Raw genomic sequence first — 16,455 nt, 5'->3', positions numbered from 1 at the left:
TCCTCCCAGAAAACAGCTTCAAACGTCTTTCAGTCACGTTTTGATTCTCCTTTATAAATAGAAACAGATACAATCAAGATACATTGAACAAATACAGTAGATTTGATTATATTAATAATACTGACCTTCCTTTTTATACAAAGTTCTGTCATAAAATAAAATAAAAACATGTACATCAAATATACATCCAGGACAATCTGCTCATGTTCATCTTCTGGTCTGAGATCAGCGTCTCTGCTGACAAACAGAAATATTCTCGAAGACAAGATTTAAAAAGCTGATTCAGTTTGGAATAAAGAGATTTCTACTCATCAAATGTAAATTTCTTCACTTTGCTGCAGAAAGCAGGTCTTTAGGACCCGCTCCGGGTTAAATATCGGGACGTTTTGCTGCTGCTGGAGAAAAGTCTTCCAATAATCGCAGCAGCAGACAGTCGCTTCAGGTCTGGCAGGAACATTTGCACTCTGATATAATGGGGTACTGAACAGGTATCCAGGCGCATTTCAGACCCCCCTTTTTCTGCAGGCAGCGCCATCGCAGGATCGTAAAATGAGTCGATTTGGCAGGTTTGCAGACCATCCCTTCAGGGACCGAACAAGACCGCTTATTGTAGCAGCTCCCCACCTTCACGTAGCGCGGCCAGAATCTGCTGCCCAGGTCGTTCCATGCGTAAACAACCGGGCAGAAGGCGTAAGACCACAGCCACAGTTGCAGCCTTCTCCGGAGTTTTTTACTCGGCTTCTGCTTCTTGCCGTGCTGGACCTCGAACTCCATGGCCCGGATCTCTTTGGGCATAGCTCCGGAGAGCTTCTGCCGCAGGTCCGCCTCGTTCAGGTCCTCGTTCCCCGCGTACTTGTCCTCCGGCGGGGAAACGGACATGAAGTGCGGGTCGAAGTGGCTGCCCAGAGTGCTCCGGAGCTCCGTCTCGTTCAGGTCCTTCTCCCTAGGGTCCAGCACCGGGTCCGGGTCCTCCTTTAGGTCCACTATGGGCAGAGTGTCACTGGGAATGGGACGGAGGAGATAGTAGTGTTGGCACATGCCCTCCTCTATCCTGAAGCCCAGAGAGAGTACGAGCATAAACACAGCCAAGACATAAGAGGAGTTATCCATCTCCTCAGTGCGGGTCCAGGTGAGACACAGTCACAGTATTCACAGTGAGAAGCGCCCCGGAGGAGTCTGTGAGGAGGGAAGAGATCCAGGTCCGAGCGCAGAGCGCGCGGCAGACGCACCGCTCACACCGGGAGAGAAGCGCGGCGCGGCGCGCTCCACAACTTCTCTGCAACTTTCAGACCGACTGCTGGCTGATTAGACAGCGAGAGGTGCCAGGAGAGGGATTTCACAGTCCGTGACCCGGGTCTCTACTGGGGAAGAGACGGTGAGACAGCTCAGCACCGCGCAGGTCGCTGCAGTCCGCATGTTGGCGCACCGGCTGCTGCTGCTGCCTCTGGTCCTCCTGCAGCCAAACTGAAGGCGCCTCCGACTGCAACCAAATATCCAGCAGGGCGGTGATGTAACCCCGCTTTCTCTCTGACAGAGAGACCAGCCCTCCAGGTTCACCCGAAAACTCCCTCCCATCCGCCAGACACTCACAGATCACGCACTGGCACGCGTTATGACCATGATGATGATGATCATTAGGTATAAGTATTAGTATAAGTTGTGGTTGCAGTGTCAGAAATGTGACCCAGCTGTAAAAGTACAACCAGTGACCTGTTAGTCATTCATCAGTCAGTGTGTTAGAAAGCATCAATAAATGAAGATCAATAAAAATACTTCATTACCTGTAAAAGTCCTGTACTGCACTTTAACTGAAGAAGATGTAACTTAATCAAGAAAGTAACAATTAACAATAACAAATTATGTTTTGTAATCATATTAAATATGTAAAAAGTAACAATTATACCTGTCAGGTACTGCAAATGCAGTGGAGTAGAAACTACAATATTTGCCTCAGAAATGTAGTACAGCAGTATGAAGAAGTGTATTGAAGTATTTGTGTAAATGTCTTTAATTACTTTCCACCACTGGCAAAGATTGACCCTCTATAAGCAGTGTGCAGTAGTGCTGGGAGCTGCAGAATTGTGCTGCAGTGTGTGTTGCAGTGAGCTGCTGTGTGTGTATGTGGCAGTGAGCTGCTGTGTGTGTTGCAGTAGCAGCAGTGTGTGTTGCAGTGAGCTGCTGTGTGTTGCAGTGTGTGTTGCAGTAGCAGCACTGCAGACAAACTGGCAGCTGTGTTGTCGGAGTCATGTTGGTGTTTTAAGTCTCTGCTCGATTCTCTCAACGTGTTTTGACTGAATCGGCTTCTCCTCATCGCCAACACTCGCTCCTTCACTGCAGGAGGTGACAAAAATATATCCTTCTCTCTCAGACAGTTAATCTTAAAGATTTTTCAGCCTCTAAATGTGGAAAATCTTCAGCTGTGAGGGAAATAAAATCACATGTCAGAATAAATAAATCAGCCTGAAGCTTAAATCATGAATCAATCCACTGCAGTGGAATCGTTTGTTTTATTTCCACATGCTTTAAAGTTTACTCCAACTGAACCTTTTACTTATTGAAGATGTAATTAAGTGTTATTAGTTATTATTAATTATGTGGTTTAAAGAGTGAATAATGAGAAGTCTTTTTTACAGAGTTAAAGAAAAAGTGCTTTTAATTCCAGCTGCCAGTAAATGACGGCTGGTAGCAGATAAAGATACTTAAATGGCCACAATTCATTCAATTAGTCAGCAGGACTCCTGCGGCCAGGAGGCAGAAACTGTTGGTATGTTTGCATGTTGTAAAGGTTGAATTATGAGGCCGATAAAAAACAGCTCTTGTCTAAAATGCAGTTGGGTTGAGATAAAGAGGCGACTGTGCTGGTCTGGGCCGCGCTGAGACGAGACAAACAGGCCCTGAATGTGGGGAGCTGGTTCCTGTTGGGTTAATGTGTCCACATGGAGCTGTAACACTGCAGTATATGATCTGACCTGTGACCAGCGGCAGCTTTCTTTACTCTGTAAAGGCAATTAGCGACACGTCCGCCTCTCTGGAAAACGCTTCTTTATAAGATCACATCGCAGGCCGGAGACTGTGGCGCTGGCCTGGTCCGTGGTTGAGGAGACGTCCCATCGGCCGACTCGTGTCCGGCCGGAGGAGAAACACGTTTGGTCGAGTCACTTTAATTTATTACAAATCACAAATCAGAGCGTTCTGATGGCTTTTAATGACGAATACCTGCAGAACCACTGACAGCTGTGCTGTGTGTTCACCACCAATTAGTAGAAGTTAGCATGCTAACTAACGCTGTTCAGCCTGTTAGCATGCTGATGTTAGCATTCAGACATTGTGATTTTCAGGTGACACTGTTGTCAGACTGATTTCAGACTCTTCAGACGCTTTCACTCAGTTTCAGTCTCAAAATCAATGATTTTAGTATTTATTCATTTTTTTTTTACTGAATGTTTGTATTATTTCATTATTGATTGGATCTGATGTAAATCTAAACCTAGAATAAAGTTCTATATAAAGTGAGTTCACTTTAGGTTTATTTCCAACCCGTGTGAACACATATTCCCTGTTTCCGTCTTATGTTATCAGAACAAGACAAGAAAACATCCAAATAGAACATAAAGAACATTTTCCTCTAACTGATCGTGAAGAAGAGGAGCTGGATCAGAGCGTCAGCCGGATGACCCGTGAAGGATTTACAGCGTTGATCTGCAGGAACAGGAAGCTGAATCCTGGCGTTCATTCAGAGTGAACTCAGAAAGGTGGAATAAGATTTAGTCCCTAAATCGTCGTTTGTTTTCTTCTTCCTCCTCTTCGTCCTCCAGCCCTGAACCCTGTCAACCTCGTCCCTCCTGTCTGCTGCTGAAAAGGACTTTGTGGGTAATTTTCTGGGCTGCTGACGTGACGCTGTGTGACGGGCGCCGCTAAACTGTCGTATCTCTGTGGAGAGGAAGTCGGCGGCTCAGATAAGACTTCCTCTCTCTTTGTAAACCTTTTATCCTTCGCTTCCATATCAGGGTCACAGAGAAGGACCCACAGGGGACTCGTGTTCATGCTGCGATGGATTTGGAGGCCTTGAGGACTTTCAGGTTCCTGGAAAAGTCCCCGCTGAGCCCTAAGGGTCCCAACCAGCCTCTGTGGGGTCTGAAGTGTTTCCCCAAAGAGCCAAAAAGCATTAAAAATGTCCATTAGATCAAACTCGTTGTTGCTACACCTGTCCAGCTGTCACAGATGTGGTTTATACAGACAGCAGGTCTGGGTGACCCTGGGTCTCCTACTGGTTGGGAAAAGGAGTCAGGAGGATCTGGATCAGATCGGGAGCAGTGGCTCCCCTCTGGGGTCCCTCTGGAGGTCAGAGCTCCTCATCCCGTCTCTAAGAGTCCAGACAGCATGCAGAGGAAACTCACCTCTCCTACCCACCATCCTCTTCTCTTGGTCAGGACCCAAAGTTCAGACCACAGGTGAGGGCTGGAACTGGTTCAGCTCCCTCTGAACCACAACAGTCCAGCCCAGCGTCCAGCGAGTCCTCATCGCTGCTGACACTGCACCAATCCACCTGTCCACCTCAGGCTCATCTGACCGTCACTCAAGAGCGGGACCTGGAGAGGCTGGAACTCTTTGACTCAGTCCAGCCTGGAGGGAACCGGGGGGCGCTGACTCTCGCCCCAGTTTGGACGCTATGATTGTGAAACATGTATTCAATCACAGGTGGTAGATTTAACCTGTTGAACCTGGTGCTGAACGTCATGCTGAAGTCCAGCGATCACATTCACTTATCATCAAAAGACTCGTGCAGCCATTACCGCGACATTCGGTTCGCCGCCTGAAGACGGACGCCGTGTTTTTCCCTCTTCATTCCACTACGGACAGACTGATCCACATGTTCCGAATCACATTTTCCTTTGATTTTCCAGAGCGCGGCGGTGATACGGCCCAGCGCGGTGGATCAGTGGCGTTCCAGCTCTGACGGGACTCGTCCGGCTCCGTGTTGGTAAATGTTCCCTCTGATGTTAGCGTACAGCGTTAGCTTAATCTTAATAGCGAATCAAGGGGCCTCCCAGGATGAAGGACAAACGGGCCGGCTGCTTCGGTCGTGACCCGGCGAGATAAAAACTGAGAACTGTTTGTTGTTTATGTCGTTCAGCCCACAAGTACGAGCTTTGATGGTGAGGCAACCGCGGCAATTTGGACGGTCCATTTGGGTGAGAAGGCTTCAAGGTGGCAGAGACAGGTCAACCCCCCCCCCCCCCACACCCCCACACACACACACACACACACTTATCAGGCTCACATTTCACCGTCTCCTCGATTCTCTCTGCAGAAGAATTATCATTTCAAAGAAGTCCGAGGAAAACATTATCTCCGCTTCCTCGTTCTCTCTGGAAAGACGAGACTCACTGTGAAATACAGATGTTTAACCAGATGTTTTTCCTGCTCACTATGAACCAAAACATAAAGTCCTCTTCATCCCTTAAACGTCCTCAATCCAACAGATCCAGATTAAAAACTGTTACCAGACCTTGTGATTTAAAGTGTGGAAGATTTATGGGATCTGTTGGCAGAACTGTAAGATAAGGTCCACAGTTCTGTTTTCATTAGCGTTTAATCACCTGAAATAAGTCTGGTTGTGTTGCCGTTACCTGTCGTTACCTGTCGTTACCTGTCGTTACCTGTCGTTACCTGTCGTCTTTATATCCACCATGTTGCACCGCCATGTTTCTACAGGAGCCCAGAAGAGACAAACCAAACGACTTCCAGGTTTTTCGTGGCCAGCGTTCGCTCTCCCGCGGGCTCTGAAAGTGACGGCGAGGTGAGAGGCCTTCCAAATGTAATCTATTACACAGTACTTTCATTTTAAAGTAATATGTGCGACTGTCTGTGTGGAGTAATGAGTTACTGAGTTACACTCATTTTGTGTTACTTCCACCAAAATACCTGCTGAAGTGCGGCTAGTGTTAGATATTACTGTTACATCACGGCTCATAACGGATCTCTGAGGCTCGATCGCACCGTTCAACCAAAACCAGGAGCTGAAAGAGGCTAAAACTGCTCGTAGTTTCCTGTGGGCTGGTCGCTGCAGCCACACCTTCTCAGCTGATCACCTGATTTGATCACCTGATCAGAGCAAACTCAAAGGGACCTTTGTGGACGGGGCTCACGGTGAACACGTTTGGACCTGAACGGTTGCGGTCACGCTGCCTTGTCTGGTTGTAGGAACCAGGACACATGCGGTTCAGTTGACTGGAGCAGGTCGCAGCACTGAAACATGTCTCTGCTGTCGGCGTGTTGAGAGTTTCCCCGAGCAGCTCGCGGGCCGAGCTGAATAAATGGATTCTCACTGTGTGCACAGCCAAGTCCTTCAGCAGCGAGGGCCGGGGAGCAGCGATCCTGTGGCTTGGACCGACGCTCCCGAATGCTTCGAGCGCTCCAGCGGGAAAACTCCCTGCCAGCGGTGGTGTGAGATTCCAGTTGGTTCACACCCTCCCACGCGGCGTCCTCCGACCGCCGCAGCGGCTCGGCCTGCCAGTCGGATTCCTCCGACACCTCCAGTCGGAGACCGGAGCGGCTCGCGGGAAGTGGAACCAGAAACCTTTCTGTCCACGGGCCAATGAAACCTCACGGATCCCTCCGGACTCTCCGCTCATGTCCAGAGACTGTGCTGACAAGTAACTAAGTACACTGACTCAAGTGCTTACGTACACAATTTGAGGTACTTGTACTTCACTATATTTTACTTAATGTTTTTTTTTGTAACTAGATTCCTGCAGATGGCTTTAACACAATGAGACCACAGAATGAAGTGTTACACTCGTCCAAGTTCAATAAAAACATAACAATCTCACAGAAAATTCATATTTTAGTTGTTTTTCTGACGGTTTATCTCGGTGTTCTCCAAAAAAGGCCATTTACTACATTTATATAGAAAAATATCTATATTTATACTCATATTGAGGTCACTTCAGACACTGTGTAATATCCCTGTTCACACTGAGTTCCCTTTTTGGCTGTAAATGACCGACTGAAGCAACATGTGCTTGTTTTCAGAGGATCATTGGCTGTACGAAGCGTCAGTCATCTGCACAGTCGATCGCTATTGGCTCGATCTTTGCATGAAAGATGACAGCGAGGCACTTCTGCTCACCTCAGACTGTTGTTGACTGTCGTCGGCTGTGGACGTGACATAAAAGTGAGGTGTCAATCAAAAGGCGCAGCGGCCATTTTGAAACCAACACATCACCTACACATACGTGTTTACGGTAGTTTTGACGGAGAAAACGTAGGAAAGCTTGTGGCGTGTGCGGTCCGCTGCTGTTTGTCAGAATGACGAATGATGTTTTTGAACAGGTTGAACCCGCTGATGACGCTCTGCACCAGGGGGCCGAACCCGGAGGAGTGATGAAGAGCTCTTTTTAAAGAGGCGAAGGCTGATCTGAAGGGATAAAACATCTTCCTGTGGTTTATCATCTTGTTTCGGACTGAGCAGTTTCTTGGAATTGATCGTCTGGACCTTCGAGGATGTTTCCAGGCTGTTTTCGTCGGAGTCGAGTGTCGGGTCACTGAGAGACGTCATCGGTGAGTTGCTCCAGTTTTCCAGTTGTTTGTTTGTTTGTTTGTTTGTTGCTCTTGTTTGAACCTGCTGTTGTGATTGGATCTTGAAATGGTTTCCATCTGTCGATTGAGGAGAATTTTGAAGTGTTCGTGTGGCGTCCTGCTGCCCCTTTAATGTGAAAAAACTGCCTCATTGATGGTCGCTTCACAGCAGCAAGAACTACCTGCACTACCTGTCCCAGCGGTCCTACCTGGACGCTCTCTGTCTTCTCTGTAAAACTCTCGTCTTTCCATCCGTCCGTTTTCTCAATGAGCTGAGAAACGTTACGGACGCCCCACGGGGTGTGCTTGCTTTGCCGTTGCCACGGTAACCTGTTGCTGAAGGGATGCTGATTGGAGGAGAGCTCAGTTTGAACAGAAGGGTTGGACTGTCAGAGAACGACTTGTTGCATGATTCTGTTGTGGCGTGAAGCATCTCTGGGTCCTTTGTATTGATTATTGATCGTGTGTTCTGTCCAGCTGTGAGTTGTGTGTTAGTTTTCTGCACTCACACGTTCGCCATCTTGCCTGCTCTGTCTCTCTTTCTCACACACACACACACACACCGGCTCGCTGCCTTTATTCCTGCTGTTGTAGTTGTTTGTATTAAAGCTGCTTGGACAGCAGATGTTTAGTGATTGAAGGATTATTGATTGTTGATCAGTATTGTCTGTGGTTGTTGGTGCAGACGTGTTGTGGTAACAGCTGGTTGTGACTGGATCCTCTGTTTGGTGATTGGTCTCTGAGCTCAGGGTGGTGCCTGTTATTATTCATTCATATCCAGAGCTTTATTGATATTAATGCAGTTATTGGTTAGTTACTATCCTTAATATCTGCTAATAACCAAAGCCCAACACAGCCCAACAGTCCTGAGAGGCAGGAACAGATCATTATTTCAAAAAGGAAGTGAGTAAATATTATTTGAAAGTTATAAACGCGAGCAGAGCCGACAAAACTGTCCAACAAAGTCTCAAACTGCCCTTTACAAGAATATTCACATACGAGAATCCCACAGACTCGCATACAGATGCGACATAATAATATAATCTGATGATCCGACAGCAGACGGTCGGCCATCATTCGCCACATCACCTCCAGCTCGCAGGTAGCACCGCAGAGCTGCTTCTGATTGGTGGATCTGACAGCAGTGTCACATTACCTCTGACTGGCAGAGCTTGACTCACATACCCAGAATGCCACAGATAGGATGAGGAAGCGGCGATGAAAACTGACTCACAGACGCGAGGCTGTAGCTTCCACCGGAGACGTTACGAAGCCTAAAAACAGAAAATATTGCAGGACTGAAGGTGGAGGAAGTACTCAGATCCTTTACTGCAGTACTAATACCACACGGTACAAATACTCTGTAACACGTTAGAGTCCTGCATTGAAAGTGTTACTTTAGTAAAAGTATTTAAGTATATTCATGAAAATGTACCTCAAGTATTAAAGTAACTCATGATTGCTTTCATTCTGGATCAATTTGCTGATTATTAACCATTAATTGATCGATCGTTTGGTTTGGAAACATTATGAAAACAGTGAGAAATGTGGTGACGATGAGCCCAAAGTGACGCCTTCACCTTCTCTTCCATAATCATTTAATATAGATTATTAACTGCAGTTATTTCATTCCTGAATGAGACTACAGACGATGTTCATGTACTCAACTCTTTGGATCAAAGTATTGATGTTCTGCGTCTGCAGCCGTCGCTTCTGACACCGACATAAAAGACAAACTCACGGGTTGAAGTGCACAACATCCACATGAGACAAGGTTTATTTCAGCTGTTAAAATACATCCAATCATGTGAGTTCAGAGGTTGCAAAATGTCAAACGCATGAAAACACTGGAGCAATTTTTTTTTTTTTTTACATAAAAAAACACGTTTCGTCTTTTTGCTGCAAATAAATAAAGTCAGAAGTCAAACTGGGTTCATAAAACCGGATCGAAGATGCAAAAATATACAGACAGAAGATCGTTTGAGCTCGTTTGTGTTCGAACACAGTAACAAAATACTGGAGGTGGACGTGATCGTCAGGAGGCTGACGGACATGAAGACAGACGTGAACAGAGTCTTTCCAACGTGAGAACGCGTGTCACGTGACGCTCTGAGCCTCGCAGGTGAACGCTCTGTCCGAAGTTTCAGGTGGAAAATCCCTCATCACATAAACAGACTGAAGTACGTTCTGAGGAGGAACATTAAGGCTGCAGCTCAGCTCGCAGACGTGGTTCTGATGATGAACGGCTTCTCTGCTGCATCAATCAGAGGTCACAAAGTGTTTGTAACGTCTGTTAATGAAGCTGATTTTGGGTCAGAACTCACAGGAAAGTTCAGTTCATCACGTCTTTATTTTGGAGTTTCTGGACATCGGTTCTGTCCGTTAGAACGTCGAACTGGACGCATAAACATGTGAGGAACAGTAAAGAGAAGAAATCAGACAGGCTGGAAACAAACCGACACGTTCACATCCATGTAAACCTTTTCAGGCCGAGGTGACGACAGAGAGGAGCGAGTTCAGCGGGGAGAAGAGACTCAGTCAGCAGTTCTTCCTGTTCAGTTTGAAGGTTCTCCAGCAGAACACGGTCCACGTTCCCTGCACTGACAGTGGACATTGTGTTCGGATTCATTACATGAAAAAAGATTTGATTCATCTGAGTCACACGTTTATTTCAAAGCTGACTCGAGCGTCTCTCAACACAGTCTCTCTCCAGTCCAAGCAAACTGTGCTTTAAAAAATCGACTTCAAAGTGTTGAATTTATCTCCCGATAAAATCTCCAAACTACATTCACTGACACAATAACAAGAATCTCTGACTGGACAGAACTGACTGATGAAGTTTCACTGGAACCAAGACTTTTTTCTTAGAACTAGAACAGCTAATGACAGACAGACAGACAGAGACACAGACAGACACAGAGACACAGACAGACGGACAGACAGACAGACAGACAGAGACAGCAAAGGTTGGACTCAGACCGGCCGCTCCTGAGGACTCGGCCTCGGTGTTCAGGTGTTCAGGTGTTCAGTCCACCAGGTGAGCTGCCTGTTGCTGTTTGAAAGGATGTGTTTGTTTCCAGCCTGTTTGTTCATTGTGCTGCTTGTTTCTGACTTTGGTGAGAACAACGTTGTCACAACCGATAAAACTCGAGTCGGAGTAAACGGAAGTTTACGGTTTAGAGTGTAAATAACCAATTTTAATACTGAATTAAAGGAGCAGTTTGGCATTTTGGGAAATTAGCTTGTTTTCTTTCCGAGATGTTCAGATGGATTCAGTGTCACGTCTCTGTGTCAAGTGCAGAGTTTACAAAGGTTAGCTTAGCTTAGCATAAAGACTGGAAGCGGGGGAAAGCTAGCCTAAAATAGTAAACTGGCATGTTTACCTTTTTGTTTGCATGCAGAGTAAATATATAGTATGCTAAGCTAGCTGCTTCCTACAGCTTTCATTCTTTATGCTAAGCTAGGCTAATCACCTCCTGGCTTTTGCATTATACTTAAAGGACCAGTGTGTAGGATTTAGTGACATCTAGTGGTGAGTTGCAGATTGCAACCAATTGAAACAGACTCAGCCTCCCTTTCCTGTAGTGACATCGGCCACTAAAAACCTGAAAGTCTCTCGAGAGTCAGTTTGGTTTGTCTGCTCTGGGCTACTGTAGAAACATGGCGGTGCAACATGAGGAAGAGGAGCTGCTCCCTGTGGAAATATAAAGACTCATTCTAGTAGCTCGACTCTTATTTTCAAGTATTTTCTACACAAATGAAAACTTCAGTGGATATTATATGAAATTTCAGCCAGTAGATCCTCATAAATCCTCCAGACTGGACCTTTAACACCTAGAAACAATTCTGATATCAATATTTAAACTCTCGTCAAAAAAGAAAATAAATGTATTGATTTCCAACCAGAAGGTGACCGAACGAGGCGACCGCTGAACCGATGTGCTGCAGTGGACTTCCTGTGTCGCTATAATTAGTGCACGTCAGGCTGTAAAGCTGAACCTCTGTAGAGAGTACTGCAGTATCTGTGCTACACATTCAAACAGAACAAAACCTGTACATTAATACTTCATACGTCTTCATCATCAACACTCAGAGGACAGTAAAAGGACCTTTTTTTACAGTCATTAATGATAGAAGCTGCCACAGTTAATGCCCAACTGCATCCAATATATTCAATTAGCTTTTATTCCATAATTGCTATGTGCAAACATTAAAAACGCACTTTTAAAATACCGTGCATACACGTGAAGAACCTGTTGAACAGACAGGAGTTTTACGTCATTTCTCGTTAACACAAAGAAAACAGCTGCAGGTTTTGGTGCATACGAAAAATAAAAGAAGAGAGAACACCATGAAACTGAACAAAAAGTCAACACAACAGCACAACACAAACACTGCAGTGAGTCCGAGGGCCAAAGTGCAGACTGTTTTTAGTCAAACGATATCCCGACCCCCCCCTGACCTGAACCCCCTGACCCCTGACCTCGTCATGCTGAACCGGGAGGAGGCACAAACTGGACACGAAGCTTCAGTCCAGAAAAAAAACGACAGCTACAAACTACTTCATGCCAACAAAATACAGCTCTGACTATTCATCAACACCTCAGGTAAAATAGCACATCTTTAATCCAAGGCTATAAAAATACTTCCCGTTTTAAGGTTTCTAGTGGTCTGAGTTAGTGACTGAGTGTGAGACTCAAGGGAATCATATATATATTCATAGGTATAGAATCTTTTTCTTTAAACTGACCACAGGTTCATTGGACCACATTAAGAGCCGAGCAGCTCAGAAAAACTTCGACTGAAAGACAGGAATCAATCGTCACAGGAGACCACACACAAACGGACTAAACTGTACATTCACTTCAAGTAGAGGAGAATCCATGCTCTGAAGACGGCCGCCGAGAGAAACACCAACGGAACAACAGCAGTTCAGTTTCAGAGATCGAGAGCGCTTAACTAAACTGGGAACAAAAGGTTCGGATTTCTTACGAGCAACAATCAATCAAACCACCTTTTTTTGGTTGACGTGCAGTCGAAGTGTGCAAAGTTCCTGGTCGGAGAAGCAGTGCTCGGTTTGGTGTTGCATTGATTATTTTCTGCGTAACAGTCGATGCCATGGGTTCTGAGGCGTGGCGGAGTTGAACCAGCAACTTTAGTTTAGCTTACAATCTACGGAGTCTGAGGGCTTCTCGTCATGACGAGGCTGGCCGGTCGTCACTGTGGTAGAGAGACAGAGAGAGAGAGGACAGTGCTGACATGAGACCCGACAGCTGACGTCCAGGTTTGACTCTTCACCTCTGACCACAGTCTGAGGTTATTTTGGGCAGGTTTTTGAATTCAGCCGTCCTCGAGGGGCAGCAACAGATGAAGGTTTGAGCTTTTTAAACTCTCATTATGTGACTGTAAACTGACGGTCGTTCACTTCAGACAAACGTTTTGACCGGTCGGTTCTGTACGGCGGCCCTGAGGGATCAGTGCTCTGCAGCTCGAGAAAACACGTGACTGCGAGTCGTGTTGGACAGTCAGCTGAACACGCGTGTTCGTCACTTTTTAGCGTCCCCTGGAAACAGTTTTGTGTTGTCAAATTGGTGAAGACTTTGTTGTTTTGTGGATTTGGATGTTTTCTTAAGCTGCCGTGTGTTGAGCCCTCAGGGCCGCCGTACCTTTGTCACTGGGCAAAAAGGAAAAATGTATGATTGGGAAGTTTTGTGACTCACGTCAATAGTGTGTCATTGATTGCAGATCCTTTCGAATGCCATATTGAATATTTAAGTTTAGCCTTAAACTTTCAAACAGTTTTTCCAGACTTTACTTTTCACCTCAGATCGTGAAAAAACACTCCAACTCTCAGAGCTTTCAGCCTCATCATGTTTATCTCCAAATCTGCTGACGTTCTGAAGATTCATGTTTAATATCTAAGCAAACACGGACGAGAGGTGGTTAAAGTGCTGTGAAACGATGCCGTCAGCTGAGGGGGGGGGGGGCTGTGTGATCTGGCTGAAAGCTCATGGGTGTTGTTCGGTGTCGTGTTGGTGTTGGAAAATGTCTCCGGAGGAGCTTTAACTGCTCAGACCGACCTGCTGCCTCCTCAGCTGCTGTGCGACTCTACAGCGTGCTGCTCAGTATCTCTGACACCTGGGCATTTGTTTGGTCGTCTGAGTCTACGTCCTGGGTGGAGGCTCCGTCCGGCTCCTCCCCCTCCCCTCCAGACTCCGCCTGTGCCACGACCACCGACACACCTGCGGCCTTCATCTGCTCCGCCACCCCTTCCCCCTGCTCCTCCTCCCAGCCCCTCCTCTCGTGGCCAGGCGACAGCTCCTTGCAGGGCTCCACAAAGATCCTGCGGACGTGGGGCCGCTGCTCACGGTGTCGGCCCTTCCGGCTCTCCAGGACGCAGGAGGCGTGGCTCACATAGGTGGTGCCCTGGAGGGAGGGCAGGTCCCCCGGCAGAGGTAAGTCTGGGTCGAGCTGCTTGGTGTAGACCCCCTCGGATAAAGAGCCGGTGTGACTCTCCCCGCTGTGACCCCTAAGCCAGCGCTGGGGCCCGCTGAAGTACTGACCCCGGTGGCTCCTGGACAGAAGTTTGCGTTTAGCAGGGGGATTGGCGAGGGCCCTCAGGGGGGCGATGCCCTCCTGGTGGGTGTTGGACAGGGAGAGGCCCTCCAGAGTCTTGGTGGTGTCGGACAGTGCCGGGGACAGGGGGAGGGATAGAGGCAGGTCTTTGGAGAATCTGGGTGACAGGGGGACCGATGGAGCGGTGGGGAGGGTCCTGGAGAGGGAGGGAGAGCGAGGCAGACCGGAGGGAGAGAGAGGAAAGTCCTTGGATAGAGAGGGGGAGTGGGGGATGAGGGGTGAGGAGAGAGGAGCGTCTTTGGATTTGGGATCCTTCAGCACCGGGGAGAGGGGGAGGTCTTTGGGTGGACAGACGCTATACCTGCGAGATGGGATGAAACCATGAGAGGACTCATTAAACATCCAGAGACACCAACATGGACACAGTGGGGACACGCTGAAACAAAGTACAGACCTGAGCTCGTGGATCTGCAGCACGTCTGGGGCGCTGCCGCCCAGCGAGTGCACGGCCTGCTGGGATAGATCCTGGGCTGGAGAATAGAGCAGGTCCAGCTCACGGGGGCTCAGGGCGTCGCTGGAGTCGTAGTCGCTGTCTGTAGGCAGAAAAACCTCCGAGAACCCGTCTTCATCTGAACCGAGCAGAGAGTCTAACAGCAGAGAGAGTCAAAATTTAACGTTTGCTGCGTGTGTTTTCAGTGAAATCTTTCAATTTAAACTGAAGCTCATGAGTGACGACTGACCGCTGATGGCTTTCCTTCTGCGGAGTTCAGGTGAGGGGGAAGGCGTGGGCAGGTAGTCCATGGTGGAGGAGGTGGAGTCGGTCTTCTGCTGGCCGGAGTCGCTCTCCGGAGCGCTTGCGTCCACCAGGCAGGTGATCGGCACACCACCGCGAGGCTGCTTGTAGCGAGCGTACTGCAGGGCGTCGGTGATCCAGCGGAGATCACGACGCATCTCGTCCAGTTGCTGCAGGAGGACAAAACCAACATTTCAACATGTGTGTGTCAGCATGAGGCCAGCTGAAGTTTATGTTACATGTTTCATTGATTCTGTCTTCAGTTTCATTGAAATGTGAATTATACATCACAGAATGTGTCTGTTTCTACGCAGATGATACTTTCTTCTATTTATCTTTTGGTTCTAACAAAATCAGGCAGTAACAGTGAGTCCATCAGCAGCAGTTACAGCAGAGCAGAAACTATTATTCATCAGGAAGTTGAAAGAACATTAATCTGCAATTATGTTAATTGATTAATTGAAAATGTGAGAATTTGCTGCTTTTCTAAATCTTCTATTCAGAAATGTACGAATGTTTGGTTTGGGGGCTGCTGGTCAGATAAAATCTGAAAACACGAACTTGTTCTTTTGCTCACATTTTGAACACTTTTTGTTCTGGAAGCCACAGGATGGCCGATACGATGATAATGATCCTTGCTTTTGCTTATATTTAAGCAGTTCCAAGGAAAATTCTTAAAAATGACGCTTTCTTAAATGCTCATGTTAAAGAAGTACTATGCAGGATTTCCTCTCAGTCAGTGTGTGGTGGTGTATTTATCTGCCTTCGGTCTGGATTTACTTGTTTTCTTCTTTACTGTGTTGAGACATTTCTGGGCATCAACCTTTAGGTGGTAGCAGTGTGCAGGTGAGGTTGAGGTAGCAACCAGGCTGACGCTTTACTGTGTTTCGTCTGTGTCTGAAGCTCCACTAATTTCTAATTTTATTTAGCTAATGTTGCTGTTGGCTTGTTGACTGCTGTCGGTAACTGGACAGGTTGCTCTGAATTGTATTAACGGTTAATATCATGACATGTTATCAGTGTCTACCACTGTCAGCGAGCTGGACTGAAGGCGGCTAACGTTGCCAGCTAATTAAAGAAAGCAATCCAGCTTCTGATGCCATCGAGAATTAAAACATCTCATCTGACCCCTCAGGATCCTCCAGGAGAAGCATCTGGAAAACCCTGTTTAACCTGCTGCCACCTTGACCTGGCCCCAGGTAAGAGGCACAAAATGGATAAGCTATTATTATTATTATTATTATTATTATTATTACCACTGATGAGGAAAGCAGCTGTTTCCTCTGAATTTAACTTTTGTCTTCTGTTATATTTTCTAAATGTGAGTAAAAGGTATCATGAGTGAAGTGTGTGTGTGTGTGTGTTTGCCTTTGAAGAGAATGGAGCGTGACAAAATGTTAAGCAGCAATTAGCCGACTGACAGAAAGCAGGAGAGCCGCACACACACACACACACGCACACACACACAGCAGGAGGCTGACAGCGGCGATGACTCGGCTGGAAAG

At 47.0% G+C, this 16,455-nt stretch overlaps 2 protein-coding genes across 8 annotated transcripts in view; both read right to left on the bottom strand.

Moving 5' to 3' along the window:
- Positions 1–33: 33 nt before the first annotated feature.
- nog3 (noggin 3) lies at positions 34–1,461 on the bottom strand. Its single transcript, XM_041962715.1, has one exon. The coding sequence runs from the start codon at positions 1,108–1,110 to the stop codon at positions 439–441; it is 672 nt and encodes a 223-aa protein (XP_041818649.1). The 5' UTR covers positions 1,111–1,461; the 3' UTR covers positions 34–438.
- Positions 1,462–9,369: 7,908 nt separating this feature from the next.
- The window catches only part of ankfn1 (ankyrin repeat and fibronectin type III domain containing 1), a 100,703-nt gene continuing 93,617 nt past the window's right edge, over positions 9,370–16,455 (bottom strand). For 5 of the 7 annotated variants that reach the window (XM_041962678.1, XM_041962682.1, XM_041962683.1 and 2 more), the window contains 3 exons: positions 14,898–15,120; positions 14,612–14,804; positions 9,370–14,518 (listed from right to left, as the gene is read on the bottom strand). In XM_041962678.1, coding sequence (XP_041818612.1) covers positions 13,690–14,518; positions 14,612–14,804; positions 14,898–15,120 — 1,245 coding nt within the window. In that variant the 3' untranslated portion in view covers positions 9,370–13,689. The remainder of the gene's footprint in view (positions 14,519–14,611; positions 14,805–14,897; positions 15,121–16,455) is intronic. The other 2 variants (XR_006007879.1, XM_041962680.1) reach the window with 2 other exon arrangements.

The sequence above is a fragment of the Chelmon rostratus genome, chromosome 21, assembly GCF_017976325.1.
Source record: "Chelmon rostratus isolate fCheRos1 chromosome 21, fCheRos1.pri, whole genome shotgun sequence".
NCBI classification, from domain to species: domain Eukaryota; kingdom Metazoa; phylum Chordata; class Actinopteri; order Chaetodontiformes; family Chaetodontidae; genus Chelmon; species Chelmon rostratus.
Note: the sequence above shows the minus strand (reverse complement) of the source record. Positions and strands in the feature narration are given on the sequence as shown.

Coding starts and splice junctions, on each gene's coding strand:
- nog3 (XM_041962715.1), bottom strand. CDS start 1,110: ATGGATAACTCCTCTTATGTCTTGGCTGTGTTTATGCTCGTACTCTCT.